The 27,184-nt window shown below is 40.7% G+C and overlaps 1 protein-coding gene across 1 annotated transcript in view; it reads right to left on the reverse strand.

Annotated features, from left to right (window-relative positions):
- Positions 1 to 27,184, reverse strand: part of FGGY (FGGY carbohydrate kinase domain containing) — a 197,495-nt gene that overhangs the window by 102,586 nt on the left and 67,725 nt on the right. The window contains exon 6 of the mRNA XM_074961645.1: positions 16,510 to 16,625. Coding sequence (XP_074817746.1) covers positions 16,510 to 16,625 — 116 coding nt within the window. The remainder of the gene's footprint in view (positions 1 to 16,509; positions 16,626 to 27,184) is intronic.

Consider the following 27,184-nt stretch of genomic DNA (forward strand, 5'->3'; position numbering starts at 1 on the left):
TTATCTCCCATTCTAAGCACAAGGTGTAAGGAGGTATCTCAAACACAACCAGTGTGGGGTAACCCCTGAAAATACTGATTTTTTAAAGGTGGTAACTGTGTAAGGCACAGACAATAGGTGTGGGCTTGCCATTGAAATAAAGACACTAGCCACAAGGAGGAATGATGTTGACTCCTACAAGAGCAATACAGCAAGGTACACACTGGCTTAGGAAGCGAAGAAGTATCACCGCAAGAGTAAAAGTGCTAAACAAACACATATTTCTAATCCAACAACAGGTAAAACCTTTCAGCGAGGCAAAGGAAACAAATTGTGAGAGTGGAAGAGAGGGAGATGAGAACTCTGCAAACAGAGGTAGGCAGTGAGAGTACTGTGTCCTCTTTGAGTCTTTCCAAAAAGACTGCATACAGTCTTTGGTTTAAAGTAATCACTTGTGCAAATCATCTGCCTCTTGTAAAATTAAGCCTAACACAACAGACCCATAATTATTTGAAGGCAAAGAACTTTCTCTTTAACATTCATACAACTGTTCCACAAAGACACACAGAGCCCTTCTCAGTGCACTGCCTTGATTCACATTTTTATTTTGAACAAGATAGCTCATTTTTAGCAGGGTTTTTTTCCTCCTGTAGAGCAGCAAGTTTACAAAAGGAAAAAGCCGTTTGAAGCCTTTCCTCCTCTTTTATCCTTCCTTGAAGACTAACTCTGGAATTTGCTACGATCTAGTTTTGTTTAAAGAATTTATGTGGTACCAATGACCCACCACCTTTTTAGGCAGTTGCCACAGCAACTACTTATTTACCAGACGCAATACATGAAGCAGACAATACGTCTTCAGTCCACTTTAGTAAGCAAAATGTACAGTGCGGAATCTTACTAATATTTAACAGAAACAGACTTTTTAGTGCTTACCAGTCTTTTGAAAAATAACAAAAGGAAAGCATAGCAGGGGACCTCAGCTAACTCAGCTCTTACGCATTCACTCATTTAAGAGCAGCTTTTAACCTGCAGAACTCAGTTGTATGTTGTGTTTAACTGTATTTGGCTGCATAACTGTGAAAAAAATACAAGCATAAAAAACCGAAAGGAGAAGTTTCCTTTCTCTATTAACTTTACACCTGAAGACTTAGAGAGCTAAATTTCATCTGGTGTTAACTCCACTGACTTCGGAGCTGAATCTGGCCAAAGGACTGTTCTGCCTCAACTTTGGACCCCGGTAGACTGGAATTTCCAAATGATGTTCACTGAAAAACAATCAGTAAAATGTAAAAAGAAAAAAGAAAAGGAGTACTTGTGGCACCTTAGAGACTAACCAGTTTATTTGAGCATGAGCTTTCGTGAGCTACAGCTCACTTCATCGGATGCATAGCATATCGTGCAGTTTCCACGATATGCTATGCATCCGATGAAGTGAGCTGTAGCTCACGATAGCTCATGCTCAAATAAACTGGTTAGTCTCTAAGGTGCCACAAGTACTCCTTTTCTTTTTTCTTTTTACGAATACAGACTAACACGGCTGTTACTCTGAAACCAGTAAAATGTAGTGATCTTTCCTTGAAATAATAATACATATCTCTTACCTAGCACTTTTCATCAGTAGATCTCAAAGCGCTTCACACTCTTTAATGTATTTATCCTTACAACAACACTGTGAGGTAGGGAAGTGTTCTTATCCCCATTTTTATTTATTTTTACAGTGGGGAACTCAGGCAGAGAGACACTAAATGACTTGGGCAAGGTCACACAGGAAGACGGTGATGGAGCTGAGAATTGAACCCAGGTCTCCTAAGTGCTAGGCTAGAGCCCAAATGACTGAACAATCAGGAAAGTTACATGTTAAATAAAAGGGTGCACAAGCACAGTGTCAAAGGACATAGGACCTTCATAAAGAACGCTATCTTCTATTCACATAGATCCTACTGCACTTAAACTATGGGCTTACTCCTGGCCCATGTTTGGTAGAGTATTACTCAGATTGCAGGCTCTTTGGGGCAAGGATTATCTTTTTTGTTCTGTGTTTGTACCAAAGGGGCATTCAGACAACTAGGTAAACATCTGAATAAATAGTCTCAACTTTTTTGCAATACCCACCCACATTTACCTAATGCACAGTACGTACACCAGACTTCACCCTATTAATCCAGACGTAGAAAAGATATGTATATTAAGGTGACTGCTTAAGAATTGTTAAATCCAGTGGATGAGGACAAAAGGGAATAGGATGCGGTGGACTGGAGAAATGGATAATGCCAGAAAATACCACCTAATTTTCATGCTTATTTAGAAGCGAAGGGTCCATTAGTTAGCCTATGCCAACATTTAAAATTAATGTCTTTTACCATAATGTTCTTAATGAGTGGACATCTATCTAGAGCTGGTTAGGAATTTTCCCTTCCAATTTTTTAAAATGGAAAATGCAGTTTCTGCAAAATCGAAGTTTTCTTTGGGAAGGTTCTAATTTTCAACTGTCCAGCAGGAAAACTGTCAGTTCAGCATGAATCTGCGTCTGCCTGAGCTGCCCCGGTACCTTATGGAAGTTGTAGTTTGGGATGTCTCATGCCTCCATTCTCCCCTATGGGCCAGGTCTCTGGCTGGACTACATCTCAGCTCAGCTACTACAGTAATGGGAGCCATATAACTGCCAAAGGCCGACAAACATAGGGGTGGTGAGGTAGTCCCGGGCATTTGCAAAGTCAGATGACCTACAGGGACACCAGACATTGATCCATTAAACTGAAAAATAAAGTAGGTCTACAGTCTCTACAGAGACTGAAAGACAGCTAATTTACATGTATGCCACCTACATTCCTGGCAAAAGAAGAAGAGAAAAAAACTAAAGTACTGCCTGTCATTTATTTATTACGCATGCACAGGATCTATCCAAACCCTGAGGGAAACAACGGAGCTTTGGTTAACTGGATTTGAATTAAATAGTGCAGCATAACCATCTTTTTATGGATGGAGCATTACTTAGACATATGTGAGTTAGCCATGTGTAGATGGTTTAGTAAGTAAGTGTAGCCCATTCAGACATGAATTCAGCTTCCTGTCCCCATCTTTTCACCTGCAAATAACGAAGATACATTTTCACAGCATTTTAACACAGTTTCCTGGCATCTTATAGTACATCATCATCATCAATGTTCTCTCTAAATATTATGGGTCAGCAAATGGCATCAATACATTTGACTGGTGTTATCTTTGTTGAAATCATATGTTATGTGACTTGGTTGGATATTGGGTAGTGCAAGTCCTCTTGTGAGCATGGTCTTTGAATACTATGTGTCGCTTTTACATACGATGGTGATAGCTGCTTTAGAAATGCCCAGAAAGATAATTTTGCCAGAAGCTGGGAATGGGAGACAGGGGATGTATCACTTGATGATTACCTGTTCTGTTAATTCCCTCTGGGACACCTGGCATTGGCCACTGTCGGAAGACAGGATACTGGGCTAGATGGACCTTTGGTCTGACCCAGTATGGTCATTCTTATGTTCTAATTTATTTATTTCACAGCACCCAGAAAAGTTGTAGATACCTCACATTACAACCACCATTCCTGTCTCAAAGGGTTTACAATAAATTAAGGTCCCAAGTGACCAAAGCAGACTGTGAAGAACTTCAAAAAAACCTCACAAAACTAAGTGATTGGGCAACAAAATGGCAAATGAAATTTAATGTGGATAAATGTAAAGTAATGCATATTGGAAAAAATAACTCCAACTATACATGCAATTTGATGGGGGCTAATTTAGCTACAACTAATCAGGAGAAAGATCTTGGAGTCATCGTGGATAGTTCTCTGAAGATGTTCACACAGCGTGCAGCAGCAGTCAAAAAAGCAAACAGGATGTTAAGAATCATTAATAAAGGGATAGAGTCTAAGATGGAGAATATCTTATTGCCCTCATATAAATCCATGGTACGCCCACATCTTGAATACTGCGTACAGATGTGGTCCCCTCATCGCAAAAAAGATATACTGGCATTAGAAAAGGTTCAGAAAAGGGCAACTAAAATGATTAGGGGTTTGGAATGGGTCCCAGATGAAGAGAGCTTAAAGAGGTTAGGACTTTTCAGCTTGGAAAAGAGGAGACTAAGGGGGGATATGATAGAGGTATATAAAATCATGAGTGGTGTGGAGAAAGTGAATAAGGAAAAGTTATTTACTTGTTCCCATAATATAAGAACTAGGGGCCACCAAATGAAATTAATGGGTAGCAGGTTTAAAACAAATAAAAGGAAGTTCTTCTTCACTCAGCGCACAGTCAACCTGTGGAACTCCTTGCCTGAGGAGGTTGTGAAGGCTAGGACTATAATTAGGGTTTAAAAGAGAACTGGATAAATTCATGGAGGTTAAGTCCATTAATGGCTATTAGCCAGAATGGGTAACGAATGGTTACCCTATCCTATCCCTAGCCTCTGTTTGTCAGAGGGTGGGGATGGATGGCAAGAGAGAGATCACTTGATCATTACCTGTTAGGTTCACTCCCTCTGGGGCATCTGGCATTGGCCACTGCTGGTAGACAGGATACTGGGCTGCATGGACCTTTGGTCTGACCCAGTATGGCCATTCTTATGTTCTTATGTGAACAACTGATAACAGATAAGCTGACTGTTGCATCCACATGGAGTCCCACTGAATTCATAAGGGCTCTGCCAGGGAGCAGCAATTGCAGGACTGGGTCTGATTTCTGACATGACAATGAAAGGAGAACAAAACCACGGAAAGGGGTTGAGGCAGGAAGGTAAGGTGACCAGCTGTCCTGATTGTATAGGGACAGTCCAGATATTTGGGGCTTTGGCTTATTTAGGGTCCTATTACCCCCCCCATCCCGATTTTTCACACCTGCTGTCTGGTCAGCCTACAGGAAAGAGTAAGGTTGCAGCAAGTGATAAATGCCTCCACTCAGTTATCTTTTTTCCTCAAAGAGGCACATTTCTCCAGAAACACTTTCCCCACTATTCTCTCACACTCTATTCCTGCCTTATATTGTTTAAAGTTAAAATGCTACTGTGGTAATTGCCGTAGGCAAGGTTTTGCTAAGAGTGTTGATTTAAACTTTCACTGTCTACTAAATATGAAAATGAGAAGTATAAGAAGCTCCTGGATTTCATTTTTAACAGGAAGAGAAAGTTTAAGTTGGCATAATATGAACTAAAACACCACTTACGGTTACAGCATGAAGAAAGAAAGAAAGAATGTAATCATGCCTGTCAGATATAGAAGGAACAAATACCCCCCCAAAAATAAAAAATGAAGACTACATCTATAGACAAACATTAGTTCCAAGAGAGTAGTTTAAATCCAGCCTGCTTTCTTATGAATTAAGTTGTTTGCTTGGTCTACAGGGGAAAGTCTATTCAGCCTAGTTCCTGTTCATGACACCAAACAATTAAGCAGAGCCTCCCTACTTTCAGCTGATGCAGGTTCATGAGAGCATGACAGTAAGTTAAATCTTCCCTCTCCACTTCCAGTGTCTTTACCAGCATGACAGAGCCTACCAGGAGACAATCTCCTCTGAAGAATTCTCTCTCAAACTTGTTCCTGCTGACTCACAGATTATAAAGCAGTGCCTGAGGTTTTCAGGGATGAGTCACCATAGAGTACCTCTTTGTATGGTGCCAACTTCATCCCCTTTCTAGTTGTTACAGCTCTGGGATGGACTGAAATTGCAGGAAGCCAAAGAAACGTTGGCATTTTTGGAGCACTACTCACTTGTAAATTCTGTGGATTTTGACAGTATAGAACTCTTGAGTATCCTGTGATTCAGGCCTTCAAAATGTTTTTGAAATTGCAGCTTATTGTAACTTATTGTGGGGGGGAGGGGGACATGTAAATAGGATCACCTATTTTGAGAAAACTTTGTTTTTTACTCACTATTCTTTATCATGTGCAAAGCTCAGAATTTAAGGTTCTTGTGATTTTTTGGTTCTGTGAGCAGATAGCAGAATCCAGTGGATTGGGATCAGAGATGCCTAGAATGAAGGAATGTGCTTCTCTTCCATTCACCTTCAAGGAAGCCCCTCAATGTGTTCTGTGGTGTTGGGCCTCCATAGCCTTAGAAAAGGTGGGAAAGGGGCAGGGCCGGTGGAATGGCAACTCTCTGGAGCACCAGTTATTACTGGTTCAATTCACCCAACCTAGAATGGAAACTCCATCTCCAGAGGAAAAGAAGGTCAGGTTACCTGACAGCAGAGGAGCCTGGGAAAACTCAACTCCTGAACAATAGCTCCTATGGAATGGGAGGCTCAGGGTGGTGATGTGGTCAGGAAGCAATATGAAGACAAATATCAGAGGGGTAGCCGTGTTAGTCTGTATCCACAAAAATAACAAGAAGTCCGGTGGCACCTTAAAGACTAACAGATTTATTTGGGCATAACCTTTCATGGGTAAAAAACCAATTCTTTAGATGCATGGCGTGAAAATTACAGATGCAGGCATTATTATACTGACACATGAAGAGAAGGGAGTTACCTTACAAGTGGAGAACCGGTGTTTACAGGGCCAATTCAGTCAGGCTGGATGTGGTCCACTTTCAATAACTGATGAGGAGATGTCAATACCAAGAGAGGGAAAATTGCTTTTGTAGTAAGCCAGCCACTCCCAGTCCCTATTCAAGCCCAAATTAATGGTGTTAAATTTGCAAATGAATTGTAGCTCTGCAGTTTCTCTGCAGGGTCTGAGGAGAGAGTCCATATAGCCAGATAATCCTGCTCTAAAAGTGCCAATGCCTGAGATGATGGGGCATCCCGGGTTTGCAGGTTTATGGATCTTGGGTAGCAGATAGAATACCCCTGGTCTAGGTTCTAGGGGTGAGTCAGTGTAGATTTGTTCCTGTGCTATAGCAGGGAGTTTCTTGAGCAGATGGTGTAGTTCCTTGAGCAGATGGTGTAGACCCTACGCTACCAGCACTCCTAGCTATCTTTGAGACACCACCGACTTCCTGAGGAAACTACAGTGCATTGGTGATCTTCCTGAAAACACCATCCTGGCCACCATGGATGTAGAAGCTCTTTACACCAATATTCCACACGAGATGGACAACAAGCTGTAAGGAACAGTATCTCTGATGAGGCCATGGCACACCTAGTGGCTGAGCTTTGTGGCTTTGTCCTCACCCACAACCATTTCAGTTTGGGGGATAATTTATACCTTCAAGTCAGCGGCACTGCTATGGGTACCCGCATGGCCCCACAGTATGCCAACATTTTTATGGCTGACTTAGAACAACGCTTCCTCAGCTTTCGTCCACTAGAGCCCCTCCTCTACTTGCACTACATTGATAACATCTTCATCATATGGACCCATGGGAAGGAGGCCCTTGAAGAATTTCACCTGAATTTCAACAATTTCCACCCCACCATCAACCTCAGCCTGGACCAGTCCACACAAGAGATCCACTTCTTGGATACTACAGTGCAAATAAGTGATGGTCACATAAACATCACCCTATACCGGAAACCTACTGACCACTATACTTACCTCCATGCCTGCAGCTTCCATCCAGGACACATCACACGATCCATTGTCTACAGCCAAGCCCTAAGATACAACCGAATTTGCTCCAATCCCTCAGACAGAGACAAACACCTACAAGATCTTTATCAAGCATTCTTAAAACTACAATACCCACCTGGGGAAGTGAGGAAACAGATTGACAGAGTGAAACGGGTACCCAGAAGTCACTTACTACAGGACAGGCCCAACAAAGAAAATAACAGAACTCCACTAGCCGTCACCTTCAGCCCCCAACTAAAACCTCTCCAATGCATCATCAAGGATCTACAACCGATCCTGAAGAAGGACGACCCATCACTCTCACAGATTTTGGGAGGCAGGCCAGTCCTCGCTTACAGAGAGCCCCCCACCCTGAAGCAAATACTCAGCAGCAACTACACAGCACACCACAGAAACACTAACCCAGGAACCAATCCCTGTAACAAACCCCGTTGTCTACTTTGACCCATATCTACTCTAGCAACACCATCAGAGGACCCAACCCCATCAGCCACAACATCAGGGGCTCATTCACCTCCACATCTACTAATGTGATATATGCCAGCAATGCCCCTCTGCCATGTAAATTGGCCAGACCGGACAGTTTCTACATAAAAGAATAAATGGACACAAATCAGACATCAGGAATGGGAACATACAAAAGCCAGTAGGAGAACACTTCAATCTCCCTGGACATTCTATAATAGATTTAAAAGTAGCCATACTTCAACAAAAAAACTTCAAAAACAGACTTCAAAGAGAAACTGCAGAGCTACAATTCATTTCCAAATTTAACACCATTAATTTGGGCTTGAATAGGGACTGGGAGTGGCTGGCTCACTACAAAAGCAATTTTCCCTCTCTTGGTATTGACACCTCCTCCTCAATTATTGGGGATGGACCACATCCAGCCTGACTGAACTGGCCCTGTCAACACCAGTTCTCCACTTGTAAGGTAACTCCCTTCTCTTCATGTGTCAGTATAATAATGCCTGCATCTGTAATTTTTACTCCATGCATCTGAAGAAGTCAGTTTTTTACCCACGAACACTTATGCCCAAATAAATCTGTTAGTCTTTAAGGTGCCACCAGACTCCTTGTTGTTTTTATGAAGACAAAGGGGCTCTGTATAGTGGCCCTGTCCTCGACTGAATCTGGGGTGGGGGGAATTTTCTTCCCTTTTTGACAATGGGAGGCATAAGAACAGAACTTCTCCTCCACCAGGTATAAGAATGAAGAGGAAGCTCCATGAATGCGAACTGATAGTGTCCTTGCCCTTGTGTAAAAAAACCAATGCAAGGAAGAATGTGGCTCTCCATCTTTATTCAGCAGTACGGGTCTCTTCCCTATTTATGGTTCTTTTGTTAAGGTACCATTGCTGGTAGTGTGTCAGCTGTGTATTCCTTCCTACGTGTCCACAAGCAAACTGAAAATCCAAAGGGTCCCCTTTTCAAACAAAGGCATGTAAGCTGCACCCAACAAAATACAGGTAATAGCGAACAAACAATTATATGTCTGGTCATGCAATTACCCATTTGGCACACATAAATGTATATTGCTTCCCCTTTTTCTGACACCAGTGTCCCATTCTAATGTAAGTGTCATCCCTCTGTCAAGTGGCAGCTGATGGCTGGGTTGGCTTCCCAGTGGAGGAAAAATCAGTGATGCAGAGTCTGGCTATCCTCAGTGTAACTTGCTTTGTTTACACATCTACAACAGTCCTGAAATGAGGTGCTCAAACAACAAGCAGGGCAAAACCATCTTTCAGGAATCTCAGCCCAACACCAATGCTCAGTTTCCAGGAGCAACTCTGCCTCAAGAATTAACTCTACTCAGAGACTATGGAAGAGAACAAGTTCTCCTGACGCTCCCCCTGCATAACCCAAACAAAAACAGCAGCATTTCTTTCCAAGAGACAAACTTGGTTGCCAGAATTTAGAACAAGAATTTAGAAGAATACGTGTAACAGCACCATCTGGAGATGCGTGCAATAACCATACTTCTGCATGTGGAAGTAGGTGCTTGAAAAGCAATGACACATTTATCCACCTACCATTTTCATGCTCAAATAACCAGTAGAAATTCTGTTACTCACTTGAATGTGTGAAGGCGCACAACTTAGGATTTGTCTACATGGCGCCGGCATAGCACAGTCAAGGGGTGTAAAATACTCTAATGCACTGCACTGTAACTGCCCCACGTAGACCCTGCTTGTGTGCGCTAAGAAGGTACATTAATGCAAATTGGGTACCTTTTAGAGCACACCAGGATGGGACAGTTAGCATGTAAGCAAGCTTTAAAAATCAAACCCCTCTGGTGCCCTTTGCCACATGGTGTAGATAAGCCCTTAGGCACCTGTGTTTGAAAATTTAGCTCCAAGCTTTTTTAACTTGTACATAGTGAGAAAACAGCTTCAGTCACTGATGGTGCGAGCTCTCTTGCATATGCCCAAAGCTGTATTTATTCTCAGTCTAAGAGCAAGTGCTGCAAATGAAATAACTTTGGATGGCGTGACTTTTAGAAAAACAACGACCCTGCTTTGCTCTTCTGTGGATCCTTCTATTCAAGGATCCCAAAGGCGGTGTGCCAAAGCAGTGAGCCAAAGTGTCCAAGGCTATGCATCAAAGCACTGAGGTTAAAAAACTCCAAAGCTCTGAAGTTGAGTGCCAAAATGCCAAGGAAGGGCTGCAGTGTGCCAGGCTTTGCACTGAAACAGAGGCATAGTTTCACACTGATGAGCCCAAGCACCGCAGCACTTAAAAAATAGGCAGGGAGCACCGGGAAAATAAAAAAAAAAAGCTTTTGCATCAACTCAAAAACCATCTGAGAATCAGCTGGACACGGTTAAAAATGACAGAAAGTGACCGTGGAGACAGGCTGATGCAGTGCTGAAATCGTGGAGGACTGGGCATTCCTCTGCTGACCACAGTCACGAAGGAATTGGGTGGAGCATTTGGAGGATGGGATTTATCTACAGGAAAGCATAATGGCCAGTAGGGATCCTGGCTCACGCTATACCCTGCAGGGTCAAAAATCTAAGAGATGAATGAATTCTCCCAGTCTCAGTCTAGGCTGGTGAAACCCAGGATGATCCCTTCGAAGAAGTATTACTATCCTATTTACAGATGAGGAAACAGAGGCCGAGATAAGTTAAGTAACCTGCCCAAAGGAAGCTTGGAGTAATGTCAAGAATAAAACTAAAATCTCCAGGTTTCCCAGTCCTATGCTTTAACCACAAGACCCCATTCCTTTCCTAATATCCTACGTAGATGATGACATTGGTGTTATGCAACAATCATCTTTATAAACATGTTAATTTCAGGACTTAAAGACTATGGATACTATCTGTAATAAATATGTTACACACAAAAGATGCTGGTCTTTATTTCATGGACCCAGTTACCTGACATGGGTCCAGATTACAAAGGATTCATATCTCTCTTACGTGTCATGGTTCAGTATCCCTTGATTCCAGGAGCTACTGTTAAAGCATCCCTCTCTAAGCATTCTTTTCCCACAGTGGTCTAGTTTATCTGGGAAAAGTCAGCTCTCTTGGAAAATCTGGTTTTCAGTGAAGTCCTGCTCTTCATGCTATCCCGGTGCTCCCTGCCTATTTTTTAAGTGCTGCCTATTTTTTCAGCTGGGCTGAAAAGCGGTCGAGTGACTTGCGCAAGGTCCAGATTTTCAGAGGTATTTAAGCACCTAGTAGGATTTTCAAAAGCACCTGAGCAGGTTAGGCACCTCACACTGAAATCAGTAAGACTTAGGACCCTAACCAGCTTAGGTGCTTTTGAAAATCCCACTAAGTGCTTATGTGCATCTTTAGGTACCTAAACACCTTTGAATATCTGACCACAGGTTTCTATTTACAGCTGGTTCTTAAAATATTGGGAAATAGGATTGTATAATCTTTCAGCAGACAGAAGGACTATGTTTCAGAGTGTTAAGTTTGGTTTGAACATAAATATAGTAAAATCAGCGTGTAGCTCTATCACAGATGAGGAGACAATAAACATCTATTTATAAAGCATCACTGCAATATGTTAACATCAAAACACAAGTTACTACACCAACAGACATAACTATTCTACAATATCGACAATATTTTCTTCTCTGAGACAAATGCACCATCCTCTGGGGGGTAAGAGGTGGATGGGAAAGGTTAGGCATAAATTATTACGATACAATACAAAATTATTTGGTCCCTTAAGTAGCCCCTGAAGTAGGAGATGGTGGTGAAAATTTATCAGGCTTCCCTGCCCCCCGCCAATAGATTGTACAATTCAATACCTAATTTTTCATGTACTACAGTCCTTTTAATAGAATTGCTAATGTCTTTCTAGGGTTTTATAATGTCACAAAAAGATGCTCATCATGTGATCTCATCACAGCAGATAAGCGCTAGTGCCTTTGGGGGTTTTCGATGCAAGCTGTCTTCTACTGTTCATTTGCAGTGGGCACATTAATGGGGACAATAAAGTTTGCAGCAACTCTACGTACGAATCTACACCTTCAACAATGTGATCAGTAAATTCTAGACATGCAGAAGTGACCACAGGAGCCTATTGTGTGGATTCCCTGCAAAGTCAAACTGCTCTAGGTAATGTAAAAGGTCAGAAGGCTGGTACTTTCACAGCAGAAACCACCACTTGATGTGGGAAAGATTCACGGGAGATCCTAAAGCCCAGCAGTGAAGGTCTTTTCAACGAGGTCGCATGTCAAGCTAGAAGGAAACTAAAAGGAGCGTATTACATGAAACCACCAGCAACACTGTGGATACATTAAATATCTTGCCCTTTAAAAATACATTTTATAATATGCACTAGTTCAGAACATACAGTAATTTCCACAAATTCTTTTCAATGTCCTGAAAGTTAAGGGCACTTGAAAAAAACTTTTATATTCCAGTCATAACTATCCAGCTATAGTTTCCTCTCATTGGATGTAATATTGTTCTCATCAGAGATTAGAAAAACATGTTGTGTTTGCCTATTCTACATTCAGTAGCAACAATTCGCTTCTGTAAACAATAAAAGAAGGCTCCGCTAATTTTCCTCTGTTTTTTGTTTTGTTTGACAACAAAATGACTATTACCGTTTAGTGCTGATAAGATTTTAAGCAAACCGCATTAAAGGTGTTTAAGTAAAATGCCAGTCTCTCTCTTTCCGTGGGATTGGGGTGGCATTAAGCTACAGTAAGTTCACATAAGAATTTAGGATAAACAAACCTTGAATAGAGGTCTGGAGTTCTGGCTACATTGTGCGCTAGAGCAAATTGGAAATTCTATTAGGGGAATTTGATTGATTTAAGAAGAGCTTGACAGTGTCCCATTTCTCGTCTCCTCCTTATTGCTTTCTAGATTGGTTTTACGATCTCCAGAGCTCCTGGGTTTGCACGGATACTTTGACCTACTGCCTGTTCCCCTACTTGGGTCAAGCATAACTTTTACTGTATGCATATAAGTAAGGCCCTACTTAACTTGCGATACCGCGGAAATGGCAGATTCCGCCATATTAGGCTTCCGCCGCAATTTTGACTGCGGGAACCCCTGCTCTCAGCCCCAGGTTGCCATCACACAAAAGTAACAATGGACTTTACTACCGCAAATAATAAGGTCCATTATTAGTTCCCCACAATTTTCCATGCCTTGTCCGCAACTCAGCTGCAAGTTTTTGACCATCGCCCTGCAATTCAAGGAGGGCCTTACATACGGGAGAGAGAAGGTGGATGAGGTAATATCTTTTATTGGGCCAAGGCCTATGGGTTGACGAGACTCTTCTACCAACAGAACTTAGTCCAATAAAAGATATTACCTCACCCACCTGTATCTCATACCCTAGGACCAACACGACTACAACAACACTGCAAACTATATGCATGCAGGATCTTTGGGAAACACCTGCTCAGGAATTTATTCCGTTTGTTGAAGTCGATGGGAGCTGAGGACGTTCAGCACCTTGCAGCAGGATTGTGTCCTGCAGAAGTAGCATAAATGCAGACAGAATTAAAGGACACATGGGGCCTGATCGTGTTCACATTGCACTCAATGGCAGAACTTCCATTTACTTCTGTGGGACCAAGTCTATATACAGTAGATTCTATTTCCCTGCTAAAAATCAATACGGGCACCAACAAAGTAACCAAGAGTCTTGTACACTACAAGACAGTGCTATTATTGGGGGGTTCGCAGTCCTACAGTCCTGACGTTTGCGGCAGGGAGGCAAAGTGTCAACTGAGGGGTAGCTAGATCCAGGCAGTGCTGAAGGCCTTAAATAACTGAAATAAAGAAAGGGACAGCTGAGGTCATCCCAACTGCTTTATCCAACCTTCTCCCCAGCCAAACAATGCAATCAGCCTGGGTGCTCAGCCTGCACACCCTCTGAGAAAAAATAGCTCATGAACTGTGATGCCATTCCAGAGAATTGAAGTTTCTGGCTCTGTAACCCAATTCCTAGAAGTACGCTGTCCAGGAGCAGCACTTCTGGGAATGACAGTAATAAAAATGGGAAGGCCAGGAAAGAATTTCTCCCCAGAGCATATCGCATGGACCTTAGAATGGCTGTTTCTGAAGCACTGAGCTGAAACCATCCATTAAGATCTAATGGGCATAGCCCACAAGATCAATTTCCTTCAGTTGCAGAGGAGCAGTCATTGGTGGACTTCATCTCCTTCCTCCATGTTTCTGTTAACACAGAGGGCTCCTTACTCCCTCTTCCTTCTTTCATGCATCCACACAGGGACAGCCAGTATATAACCCTTAGACCTTAACACAGGGCTAAATTCAATAAGCTCAACAGTTTTGGGGTTCTTTTTGTTTAAAAGCTCATTTAGATAAAACTTGTAGGAGTGGCCATAGCTTCCCGATCACTTCGGCAAGGATCTGATACCATTACTCACACTGAATAACATTTTATTTCTCGGACAGCCCCATTAAAATCAAGGTAACTGCATAAGGAGCAAAATACTATGCATTGTGAGCAAAGGTGTCAGAATTTGGCTCTAAGTAACTCTTACATTCGCACCCGATATGTGGAGTGTATGAGCATTTTATCCTTATGTGCTGCTTTTATGGGAAGCGTTGAGTTCCATCACACAGTTTCTTTTAAATACTCTGGGCCAGATTCTGTCTCTCTGCCTCTAACGGAGTAGCACACTACTCCAGCAGTAGTCAATGGAACCACTTACAGAGCAATGTGTTTCTCTGTTTGAATGAGAAAAACAGATTCCAATTTCCTATGTAGTTCATCTGTGAACGCCCGGTTTCAAAGAAAAGAGAAATGTAAACATTATTATATTTGAAATTTAAGATTTTAGCCCTTCTAAGTTCTGATACTTGTGTTGCTCATTTTTATGTGGTTTCCATCATTATAAGCATGCCCTTTTTATTGAAGGTTACTTTATCATTTGAAACATGCATGTTTAGTTACTTAAAATGGTAAATTGCTTTGCACTGTCCTTGAAATGCACCATATAAATATTGTATTCGATCCTTAGCTTACACTTCATAAATAATTTATTTAAAAAATATTCTTCCATGAGACCATCAGCTGCTGAGGTGTTCAGTTTTTCTGGTCAAACATTTATTTACAGCATGTGTTCTTTTAGCTTAGTAACGATCTGCTAAAAGCTACATCTGGTCGGAGTTATAGGAATTGTATTTATGCTAAAAATCTCAAAATACTAAATGCTCAAATCTGTTAACAGGGTTTATACCATAGTATAAATGTTTTAATGAGCAGTGGAGATGTTGAAAGCTATACAGGGGAGGCTTTCATAGAGGCCTGAATGTTACTTAAAGCATCCATTTGTGACTATTGGAAAGATTTACAGATTGCATTGCTGCTATCAAGTCATTCCTAAATTATTTCTATTTCATGTTACTACACTGCAACTGTTGTAGAAACTTGTTCAAAGTGCCAGACATTTAAAAAAAATCTAGAGGAAATTTCAGATGATTAACTTTGATGAATGGACATATTTTAATTCGTGTACCATAATATTCTTGTTAATGACATGTCTGCTTAGGACATCCATTAAAAGTCCATTAACTTAACAGAGAAAGTCTAATAAAGTTACCCTGTAAATTTTCTGGTAAATTAACATTATGGATTTTTAATGAATATTTGCTGTAGATATTGTTACAAGGCTAACATTCTAATTAAACTTAGGCCCTGAGCAAGTAAAACAGCCCCATGAAGACACTACAAAGCAGAGAAAGGTCTTTCTCAAAAGCTTTCATAAGCATGGTTGGTGCTGGTCACAAAATATGGAAACAATAGCTTAAGCCATTATCATTATCTTCACTGGCACAGTGGCTGGTGCCCCAGTGTCAGAAGCTTACTGAACAAATTCAAGTGCTAAGGTTCCCATATTCTTCTGTGCCTGCTATAGAAATAGCTCAATTTTAGGATGGACATTTTGAAACCATTTGGGCCTGATTTTCAGGAGTGCGGCCAACCCACAACTCCAGGTGAAGTTGATGGGAGATGTCAGTAGGTATCACCTTTGAAAAAATCAAGACCTGCCACTATGTCTCTCAAGATCAGAATAGTTTAGTGGAAATTAGTGAACGTTTGAACATTTTGACCTACATGATTTTGTTAAACCCACAAGGAAAGTTGGTATCAGTCCTGGAATTTTCAGGAGTGACCAATTCCTGTGCTCATGCTTCTCCTCAGCTCAAGTACATCAAGTACATCAGTAAATGATATCAAACCATCAAACAATGCTGACTGGCCAATGTGATGATGTCATGCTTTTCAGAATAGCTTTCCCAAAGTGATTCTTCCAGCAACATTAATAATTCTGTATCACAAGGCTTCCACCACTACACTTCATGACATCCACAGGTAGAGTGTGTACTTGGGAGATATACCAGCGAGCACCCAATCTTATAGTTTTTTGCCCATTCATCTCTAGTTTCAGTAAGGCCTGATACTTTTCTGCTGGCAAAACTAATAAACAATAATACAGGATATGGATTTAATTTTTAAAATAACTTCATTTACCAATTTTTTCATACTTATCTGCCACCAAATCTTCTAAACCAATCACCTTCCAGAAGCTATCATCCCAGCCCTTGTCTGGGGAATATGTCCACTTGCACACCAATGGACAGAGAGACCTAATGAGAAAAGACATAAATCCAGAGTCAGGACACTTATTACACTGGTTCATTAGCTCATGAAACTTAGGATGTTTGCAGGGGACGACACGGTAGCGGATTAGCTACAGGGAACGTTGGGCCAAAACTTTCAAAAGTGACTATTGATTTTGGGGGCCTAATTTAAGACACCTTAAAAAGGACCTATTTTTAAAGGTGTTTCCCCACCAATAGGAACTCTACACACGACTACCCCTCCCCTCCGCATACACCAGCCAAGTGAACAGGCCACGCACACCAGGCACATTCCAAAAGGTCAGTGCAGCCTGAACACCATATATGCACAGCAGGGAGTTTAGAGAAGTTCCCAGTGAACGGAATGGGACTTGTACCGGGACTGAATTTGGCCCATAAAGTTTTGTGGCCTGGTGTGTAAAAGCAAAACAGAGTCAAACTGGTAGTGCTTCTGTAGAGTGTATTCAAGTTTCAGTGCCACTGGCTCTGTATTTCATCAGAACTCAATGACAGTTCAGTGACATACTTAAATAACATAAGCTGTGATGCAACCCAGTGCAATGTGAAGTTACTGTTTCAATTAACATTGATGACAAAATTGTTTGAGCCCCACTGTGTTGGTAGTGTCATAAGGACACAGAATAAAGGCACAGGGCAGAATTAACTATCTACTATAAAATGGATTTTTTCCCTCCCCAAACTTTCCTTAGAGCAAAGAAAAAACAAATAACTAAGAGTGACAAGATACCATGCAACAAACAGACCGTTGTCTTACCGAAGATTAAGGCATCCTCGGACATAATTTTTAATTGTGCTCTGTAAAGTCAGTTAACCAAAAGGCGTTAATAATTTTAATCGCTACTGAAAAAGTCAACTACCTGTAGACTTGGAGGAGCCATTGTGGTCTACATGCAAGCTGGCTGTGTCTCGGTGAACTGTTACATGCTTGTTGTGATTGGTTTCAAGAAATGCATACTTGGGTATTACATTTCTTGTAGATCTTATTTTATGAATTATGTATTACTTGTGTTTTAGCTTAGATTTACTTCTGTTGAAAGATTACTTTTATTCAGATGTTATGATTTAAAGAAATGTTAAAAATACAAGTGCTGCTTTGCTATTCTATACAACTTTTTTATGGCATCTTATGCTATATCTCCTTGCGAATAACAAAAATGTTATAAATGTTATATATGTCTTCTCTCCCCGATCCCTTCCTCCCAAAAACTTCCTATAGGCCTAACAAGGGGAATTAAACTAAAAGTTCATTACACACACACACACACACCAATAATGTAAACACTGTGTGTGTGTGTGTGTGTGTGTGTGTGTGTGTGTGTGTAAAATCACCTAGAAGCCCTAGTCATGGATCAGGACCCCACTGTTCTGTGATTGTTCAGTGCCTCGCACAAACAGAAGGTCCCTAGCCCCAAAAGCTTAAAATCTAAGTCTAAACCAAGAAACAGCTATATAGTAGCATCAATATATTTTACATTCATTCATCCTGAAGTATCCTAATGTTGCAAACCTCAATAGATACAAATAGCACCAATAAAATGCACTTGAGTCTGGGTTGGAGGACAGCAAACAATTGCTTACACATCATACCTTGCACAACAGTGCATGAGTGGTTGGTGGGAGGATTTTAGCTTAGGGCACCAAGTCAAACATTTACTCTTATGAAAACTGCTATGGGATCTTTACTGTCCATGCAGAGTATAGAGAATCTCTTACTTCACAGTTTTGTCCACAAAAAGACCCCCCTCCCTCCATAGTAAGCTATATGGGATTTAGTCTATGTGACCTGATCCTACCACGCTTAGTTCCTAAAATAAGTGTCGCCATTTCAAACCTCAGAGTTGGACTTAACCATAATCTCTGGCTATTTAATAGGACCCTGCATTGTACTAGGCCCAAATGCAATGGAACGGAGAATTCTTCTCTCCTCAAAAACATTCATGGAAACAAATACTGAGGCTACTTTGTATTCAGTCCCAAATACAAATCAAATTCCAGTTTTCCAGATGCTGCTATAATATAAATGATTAAGACAAAAAAGAACTGGAAAAGTTCCTTTCCGCTTCTGCTGTAAAACTACATGGTGCTCAGTCCTGGTACGGTTTCTGATGCAGAGGGCCAAAGTACATTTGAAGAGGACCATGTTACATTTTATTCCATTTCTTTAGCATTCCCATATGTTTTTATAAGTGGATGACTCTTGATGCTTATTTACAAAACTGATCTTTAAAAAAAAGATACATCATCCTAATTATAGTGACATTTCCCATATGTGGTTTCTATCCTATTTTTATACAATAGTTTGCAACAAACAAATGACATGATGCGTATTAGCCATTTGGAGAAACTGAAATGGGAATGTCTAGTTACATGCCCATAAACATGGAGAGACACAGATCACTTTGGGATTAAAGTTCTCAAGCTTCCCACAAACTACCTGGAGCACAAGCTAGTTCAAACAGGGTTCTGCCTGTACACCTGAGTTTCGAATATGCCCTGTTCTACAGTTAAAGAATGGATTGATCATTTATCATTCTCTCTGACTTGAAAACAAACATACCCCAAAATAGGAAGTATGTGACATGTAACTACAGCTATGACACTGCTGGTATAAGAAACTCCAGTTTCCAGGCGTTTAAAAGATGGACATTAAAGTTCAATTAGGATCCTTGACAGAAATTGTATAAATAAATAAATTCTCAGCAGAGGAGCATAGTGAAAAAAGCCAAACATTTTCCCCAAATTAACCTGCTCCTTTCAATTATAAACAAATAAGCAAAAGACTTTCATCATTTTAGGAAGATTTTACATAAAAAGTAAACAAATAATTATATTACAGGGCTTTCCAAAATATGGTAATTACCAAAATCATAGCAAACTATAATCATAAATGACTATTTATTTAACTAGTTCTCTGTGCTATGAATTATTATGACACTTCTTTATTTAGGTGCTAGCTTGACAAATGCTTTGAGATTTATATGCTGCTGCTAATGTACTGGGGCCACTGCCTATCATGCTGACCAATACTGTCTCATTGTTGACTTGTATTCCTTCATCTATGTCTGTCTGTATCCATTTATTGTTTGTTAGTATTGTATTTAGATTGTAAGCTCTTTCGGGCAGGGACTGTCATTTTGTTCTAAGTTTGTACAGCGCCTAGCACAATGTGGTCCTGGTCCATAACGGGCTCGTAGGCAGAACAATAATACAAATGCATAAATAATAATATGGGTGAGAGGGCTATATAGGAGCTAAGTAATAAGGCTGCAAACTCTCTAGGAGCCCAATGCAGCTCCCACTGAGTCTCTGTATTTAATGGGAGTTTGTAAGGTGCTAGCTTTTCCCAAGCTGGTGAAGCACCCACTGCCACACGCAGTCTCTCTTTTCAGGCAGTTTTATTTTCCAAACATAAGCAGAAGCCACAGAAGAGTTCCTCAGCCCACCCTGTGCTATAGTGTCCATGAGATTTTTCCCCTTTGCCTTTCATTCACCCATATTTCAGGGTCTATGGCAGGATTCTTTTGTGCTCTTTTAACAGAGCACTGCCTCCGAGAGGCCCTTTCCCCAGTAGGTTCCCACTGCCTCCTCTCTCAGAGGACTCTGGCAGCCACTTCAGAGTCCAGCTGCTCCAGTTCCCTGAGCATCCCCCTTCCTAAGGCCATGTCTACAGTACCACTTATGTCAGCAAAACTTATGTCGCTCAGGGGTGTGAAAAAACACACCCCAATCCCCTCCCGAGTGACATAAGTTTAGCCGGCATAAGTTGTGGTGTGCACAGTGCTATGTCAGCGGGAGAGCTCCTCCTGCCGACATAGCTACCACCACTCATGGAGGTGGTGTCTAAAAGGTCAAGTCTGGCCCACTATGGACAATGATCGAGGGCTTGATCCCACAGGTCATCCATGTGTGGCGTTCTTGAGCTTGAGGACTTGCAGGATCAGGCCTCTACTGTACTTCACATTCATCCCCAGCTCTAGATGAAATGTTAACATTTTGGATTGGAGAGAAAACTAGCATACATGGAAAATTATCTGTCAGCTTTAAATCCTGGCCCCCATGAAGACAATGCAAGTTTTGCCACCGATTTTATTTGGATAAGGATCTCATTCAGTGGTCCTAACGGGTCAGAAATAAACTTAAAACGTATCCAAAAACGTATTCTGTAGGCACCAATTTCAGAGTAAGTATGTCACAACTGACAAGGCTGATGTATGTTCAATATGCTCCCAAGGTCACAGTGGACATTTTAATAAAAAAATACTGATAATTCTTTGTCAACTCTAACAATTTATATAAGGATGGTCCTTTGGATTCGCTGAAGCCTGGGTTCTATGCTGACATACAGAGCCAGACCCTAAGCTGATATAAATGGGCATATCTCCACTGAAGTAACTGTAGCTACACTCATTGACACCTGCTGAGGATTTCATCCACAGTTCAATTGCTAGACTAGTTAGGGCAGGCTGCAGTTAGGTACCAAATAGATAGCATGCAGTTGCACAAAGTAGCTTTCTGTGGTTTGTAGGCCAGAGTTTTTTAAAGCCACAAATCATCAAGAACAAAGAAAGCTGTGTGAGTTTCTGAGAGCAAAGAGAAAACCGGTGACAGTGAAGCATGACTGACAACATCAAAAAATGTTTTCCCATAAATTTTGCAAACTTGAAAATTAAATAGATTCATTTAAATTAAAATCCAGAGCTTAGGCTCTGCTCAGCTGAGCTTCTCCACGGTCCAACACCTGTAAAAGTTATGAGTATCCCCCCAAATTATGCGACCCATAGTCTTAGTGCTTTCTACAGAAACAAGAACGTTACTGCTCTGATGCAGTCTTAAAACTGTATCGTGGTTTTTACAGAAATGTCCCAGACGGAACACTGAGATACAGCACACGTATTCCCTCCAGCAATACTTTGTATTCAAAAGTAGTGGGTGTTGGTGTGGTGGAAGCCTGAAGAGCAGCACAGGTTATCACAGGGCAATAAGAGAACACACAATTACATGCTCCCCTTTATGGCTATGGCTGTACATGTTAATTCATGACCTTTTTGAAATGGAACCATATTGTCAGTGCTATGCACACTGACTTTGTTTATACTTGACACAGCAATGTCTTTGCCTACACTACATATTATCCTCTTTGTGGGGAGTGGGTAAAGGCGGTAAGTTTATCCTGAGGTGACATTTCTCAGTCAGAAGGAGAGAAAATCTGGCACCTTGTCATTTAGCCTTGAAACAGTATCATACTGCTATAAAATTTATGAGATGCTGCCCATGCGGGATGTTTGGTGAAGAGAATCAAAGAAAGGAGTGGTGGGTTAAGTTCACAGCAGTGTAAGAAGAGCTGCACCTGTTGTCACTCTGTTGTTACTCTAGATCTCCCAGGCAGATTAGTTTTAAACCACAGGACCACACAAGCCTGGGTCCAATACATTTCACATGAGGCTATCTGCATTTTACTCATTTCACCTATTCAACAGCTCTTTAATTGCATTTATACAAACTGTAAATACCATCAGCTCCATCCACTAAACTGTAAAAAAAAGGTCTAATATTTAAAACATGTTATCAGGGGGTTTGTTTTTTTAAAATTACCTTTGACCAAAAATAAAAATAAAAAAAATAAAATAAAAAAAGAAACCCCTGCTTGTCTGAACTCATTGTTTTAGCACAAATGTGACTTTAACCTGAAATGTGTTTTTTTCCCTTTTGATATACACTAAATATATCAAACAAAAAAAAGACAGGTAGGGAAGACTGTTTGGGACAAATAGACACATTCCAATTGCACTCTGGGGCCCCTGTTCAAATCTTTGTAGCTCTAAGGATTTAAACCTAGCCAATGAAAGGCAACACAGAAATTATTGTAATCAGTATTGGCAAGCAACTAGATTCATGAATTCTCCTCATCATCAGTTTTTATTTGCCAGCCCTGTGTAACCTTTATATTTGCAGGAACAAAAAAATCACCCTAAGGTTTAGATTTTTTTTAAAGTTAACTGTGTAATAGCAAAGCAACGTCAAAGTTTGCTCCCCAATTATAAGAATCCTTAGAAACTCTGGATGGCAAAAATGTAAGTATACTGTGGATTTCCTTCCATTTGCGTATGGTGATTAACAGCTCTATTCCTGTTTACACTGAGGTCAATGTGAGTTTTGTGACAGACATCAGCTGCAGTAGGATTCGGCCACAAGTCTCAAACTATTTCAAATGAACAGCTCTGGATTAAAGATGTGAGAATCTGGCGAAAGCTGCCAGTCCAGCTAGCTCACTAATATGCATAGTTTGTGAGCTACAGTTCAGATAAATAAAATGTAATGAAGATTAATTAAATTTAATCAGACAATACAAGGCAACAATCTCTTACCCTTTCAGACAAATATGTCTTTTTCTTTCTCCATGTTCTGTTTTTCTCTGTGATATGTTGGCAAATCAAAAACATGATGAAGTGCTGCATTTGACAGAGATTTCGCAACCCTTCAGGCAACTATATTTTAAATATGGCTATAGCTATTCCTACCTCCGTGCCTCCAGCTTCCATCCAGGACACATCACACGATCCATTGTCTACAGCCAAGCTCTACGATACAACCGCATTTGCGCCAACCCCTCAGACAGAGACAAACACCGACAGAATCTCTATCAAGCATTCTTAAAACTACAATACCCACCTGCTGAAGTGAAAAAACAGATTGACAGAGCCAGAAGAGTACCCAGAAGTCACCTACTACAGGACAGGCCCAACAAAGAAAATAACAGAATGCCACTAGCCGTCACCTTCAGCCCCCAACTAAAACCTCTCCAGCGCATCATCAAGGATCTACAACCTAACCTGAAAAATGATCCCTCACTCTCACAGATCTTGGGAGATAGACCAGTCCTCGCTTACAGACAGCCCCCAAACCTGAAGCAAATACTCACCAGCAACCACACACCACACAACAAAAACACTAACCCAGGAACCTATCCTTGAAACAAAGCCCAATGCCAACTCTGTCCAAATATTTATTCAAGTGACACCATCATAGGACCTATTCACTTTAGCCACTCCATCAGAGGCTCGTTCACCTGCACATCTACCAATGTGATATATGCCATCATGTGTCAGCAATGCCCCTCTGCCATGTACATTGGTCAAACTGGACAGTCTCTACGCAAAAGAATAAATGGACACAAATCTGACATCAGGAATCATAACATTCAAAAACCGGTAGGAGAACACTTCAACCCCTGTGGCCACTCAGTAAAAGATTTAAGGGTGGCAATTTTGCAACAGAAAAGCTTCAAAAACAGACTCCAGTGAGAAACTGTTGAGCTTGAATTAATATGCAAACTAGATACCATTAACTTGGGTTTGAATAGAGACTGGGAGTGGCTGGGTCATTACACATACTGAATATATTTCCTTAAGTTAAGTATCCTCACACTTTCTCGTCAACTGTCTAAATGAGCCAGCTTGATCATCACTACAAAAGTTTCTTTCTCCTGCTGCTAATAGCTCATCTTAGCTAATTAAAAAGAAAAGAAGGACTTGTGGCACCTTTGAGACTAACAAATTTATTTGAGCATAAGCTTTCGTGAGCTACAGCTCACTTCATACTCTCACAGTTTGTATGGTAACTTCCAACTTATCTGTATGTGAGTATATGTTCCATTCTATGCATCCGATGAAGTGGGCTGTAGCCCACGAAAGCTTATTCTCTAATAAATTTGTTAGTCTCTAAGGTGCCACAAGTACTCCTGTTCTTTTTGCGGATACAGACTAACACGGCTTCTACTCTGAAACCTATATTTTAAATGTTGGTTTGAGTTTCTACCATTCTTCTTTTTTCTCTACTTCTCTCTAATCTTGCTGATTCAGTAGACTTGGCAGGCCCTGCGAGATCACTTCACGCTCAGCAAAACTAAATCTTGATGGGAATTGTGAACTTTTGTTTCACCAGCTGTGTTCGCCCCACATCTGGAAAAGTCTGAAATCCCCCATTGAATTGGTGGCATGGCTTTTATTTAAAAACGTAAAACAGCTTTTCCCCTTCATCCCCATTAGAGTGCATTCAAGTTCATAAAGGGTTAAAGCCTATTGGAGGCATAGCAACTACAGAACAATTCTTGAGGGGTTTACTTCACCACAACTCTGGTTTTGACTAACAGAGGCACTCCATTAGTGTTTCCAAATGTCAGTTATCAAAGAAGTCAATGCCTGGGCCCATATTCATTAAGGGCCGAGTCCAATTTCCACTGGAATAAATGGGGACTTTTTCTGTTGACTTCAACGGACATTGAATCAAGCCCTGTGGCTGTTCAGGAAGGTACACATTTCAACTCTCTGCACCACACAGCCCTGACATGTAACAGGAATCAGAAAATGAAACTTGTTTTAATGACCTAGAAATAGAACCTTTTAGTTACAAGATTCAAACAGTACGTTAGTTCTGTGAAGAGGGAAAAAAATAACTAACTCTAAACTGGGTGGCACTATTTACTTTTGATACTGCAGCTCTTGGGGAGTTTGTTTCTCTTTTATTTATTTATTTTTTAAACTGACAATTTTCTAAGCAAATGTGCTGTTTACCTAAAAGGAAAGGATTTTATTGTCTGAATAAGTTCCATCTGCAATTTTCTACACCCACACATATAATTAATCTTCTCTGATTGCAGCCACTCCCTGGCAAAGATCCATGTTATATTTAACACTGGACACCACTTCAAAAACGGAAAGAGAACAACAGGATTGTTTTCAAAGACTACATAACAAAATAAGGTTTAGAAAGCAACACAATCCTTTGATCTTTGGTACCTTTCTAGTAGCCATCACCCCAAAGTTGGAAGTGACCTTTAATTACCATCACACCTGCCATACAACTCTATTAAAAATATAATTTAGAGGCAACATACAATTTCCAGAAATCCATTTACTAAATATCTCAATAGCATATTTATTATACCTTGTGCTTCGGGGTATAAGATGATCTCTAACTATTAGAGATCAGGATGATACTTCAGCATGGCGGGGCAGATTATCTCACATTTGCATACTGTGGGGGGTTCTTATACCTCCCTCTGAAGCATCTGGTGCTGGCCACTTTCAGGGACAGGATGCTAGACTAGATGGACCATGGGTATGGCAATTCCTATGTTTCTACCTTAGAAATTAGATAAGATTTTATGTTAAAGCAAGGAGGGCCCTGAGCCTGCTACTGGATTTGCACGGATGTACCCTGACTTCAGTAAGACTTCATGCAAGAGAACTTCAATGAGACTCCAAGGGCTGTAATGGTCCCACCCACATCAATCCAATTGCAGGCTTGGGATTGGGGTGGGGGGTGTCTCAATATCTGTAATCTTCTATACACCTCACAGTACACATCTAACTTACAGCATTGTGGGAGAAGGGGTGCATCTTTGATAGATGATATGTAAGGAGGAATGGCGCTGTTGCTGGTTAAAAGCTGTCAAAATCTGTCTTTTTAAAAAATAAAAAGTTGAACAGGGCAAATGTCAAACTACTCATACAACAAGAAAATAAGCCACACTTTCACTGAGCCAAGAAGCTGTTTCCTTTGTCAGTTATAGCGATGTCTAATAAAAAGTGTTTCTCTATAGGGATAAGCCTTCAAAAAACCAAAAACAAAACAGACAATTCTTCAGAGTTTTCCTAGAAAAAATTATGTCAACAGTCCTGAAGGGAAACACCCATCTCAAGTGCCAGATAACAAGTCAAATTAACCCCTTGTGGATCTTCACTGATTTCAGTGCCATTATACCCATGATGAATTTGGCTAAACACATTTAGTCAGACCAGAAAATACAAAATAAAATAATAATAGTAATAATAATAATAATAATACTTAATAATAATCTTTATACACCTCCATAGCATGTCATGAAGAAACGGGAAGCAGACATTAGTCTGACTGCTTGTTACTTACTATCGATATTGCAGTACTGTATTATAGACAACCAGACAAGATTGCAGCCCCATTGTTCTAGGAACTGTCCAAACACATAATAAAAGTAGTCCCTGCCACGAAGAATTTACAGTCTAGACAGAAAAAGCAGACAAAGCATGGAAGACAGGAAATACTATTGTCATTGAAAAGATGGGGAACCGAGACACAGAGAACTTAAGAAACTTGCCCGAAATCAAAGAGGAGGCCATCAGCAGGGTCCTGAACCGAACCTGGAGCTCCTGAGTCCCAGTCCACTGCCTTAACCACAAGATCATTCTCATGAGTTTATAAATCCAATGATAGCACCATGATGCTGAACATATTAAAAATGTCTATATAGGCAGATCAGGTTTCAACTTTGAAAGTTTTAAAAAAGTTAGTGAAACCTTTGAAAGGTCAAATATAATACTAAGCATTTATACATAAAATTACAGCACTTTTCCAGTGTAGATTTTAAAAATGCCTTCCTAGGGTAGTTAAGTACTATCATTTTACAAAAGGGGAACCGGAAGCATAGAGAGGTTAAGGATCTTGCCTAACATTACCCAGCAAACCAATGAAACAGCTGGGAACAAAGTCCAGGTAGCAAGATTTCC

Source organism: Natator depressus, chromosome 8, assembly GCF_965152275.1.
Source record: "Natator depressus isolate rNatDep1 chromosome 8, rNatDep2.hap1, whole genome shotgun sequence".
Classification (NCBI taxonomy): Eukaryota; Metazoa; Chordata; order Testudines; family Cheloniidae; genus Natator; species Natator depressus.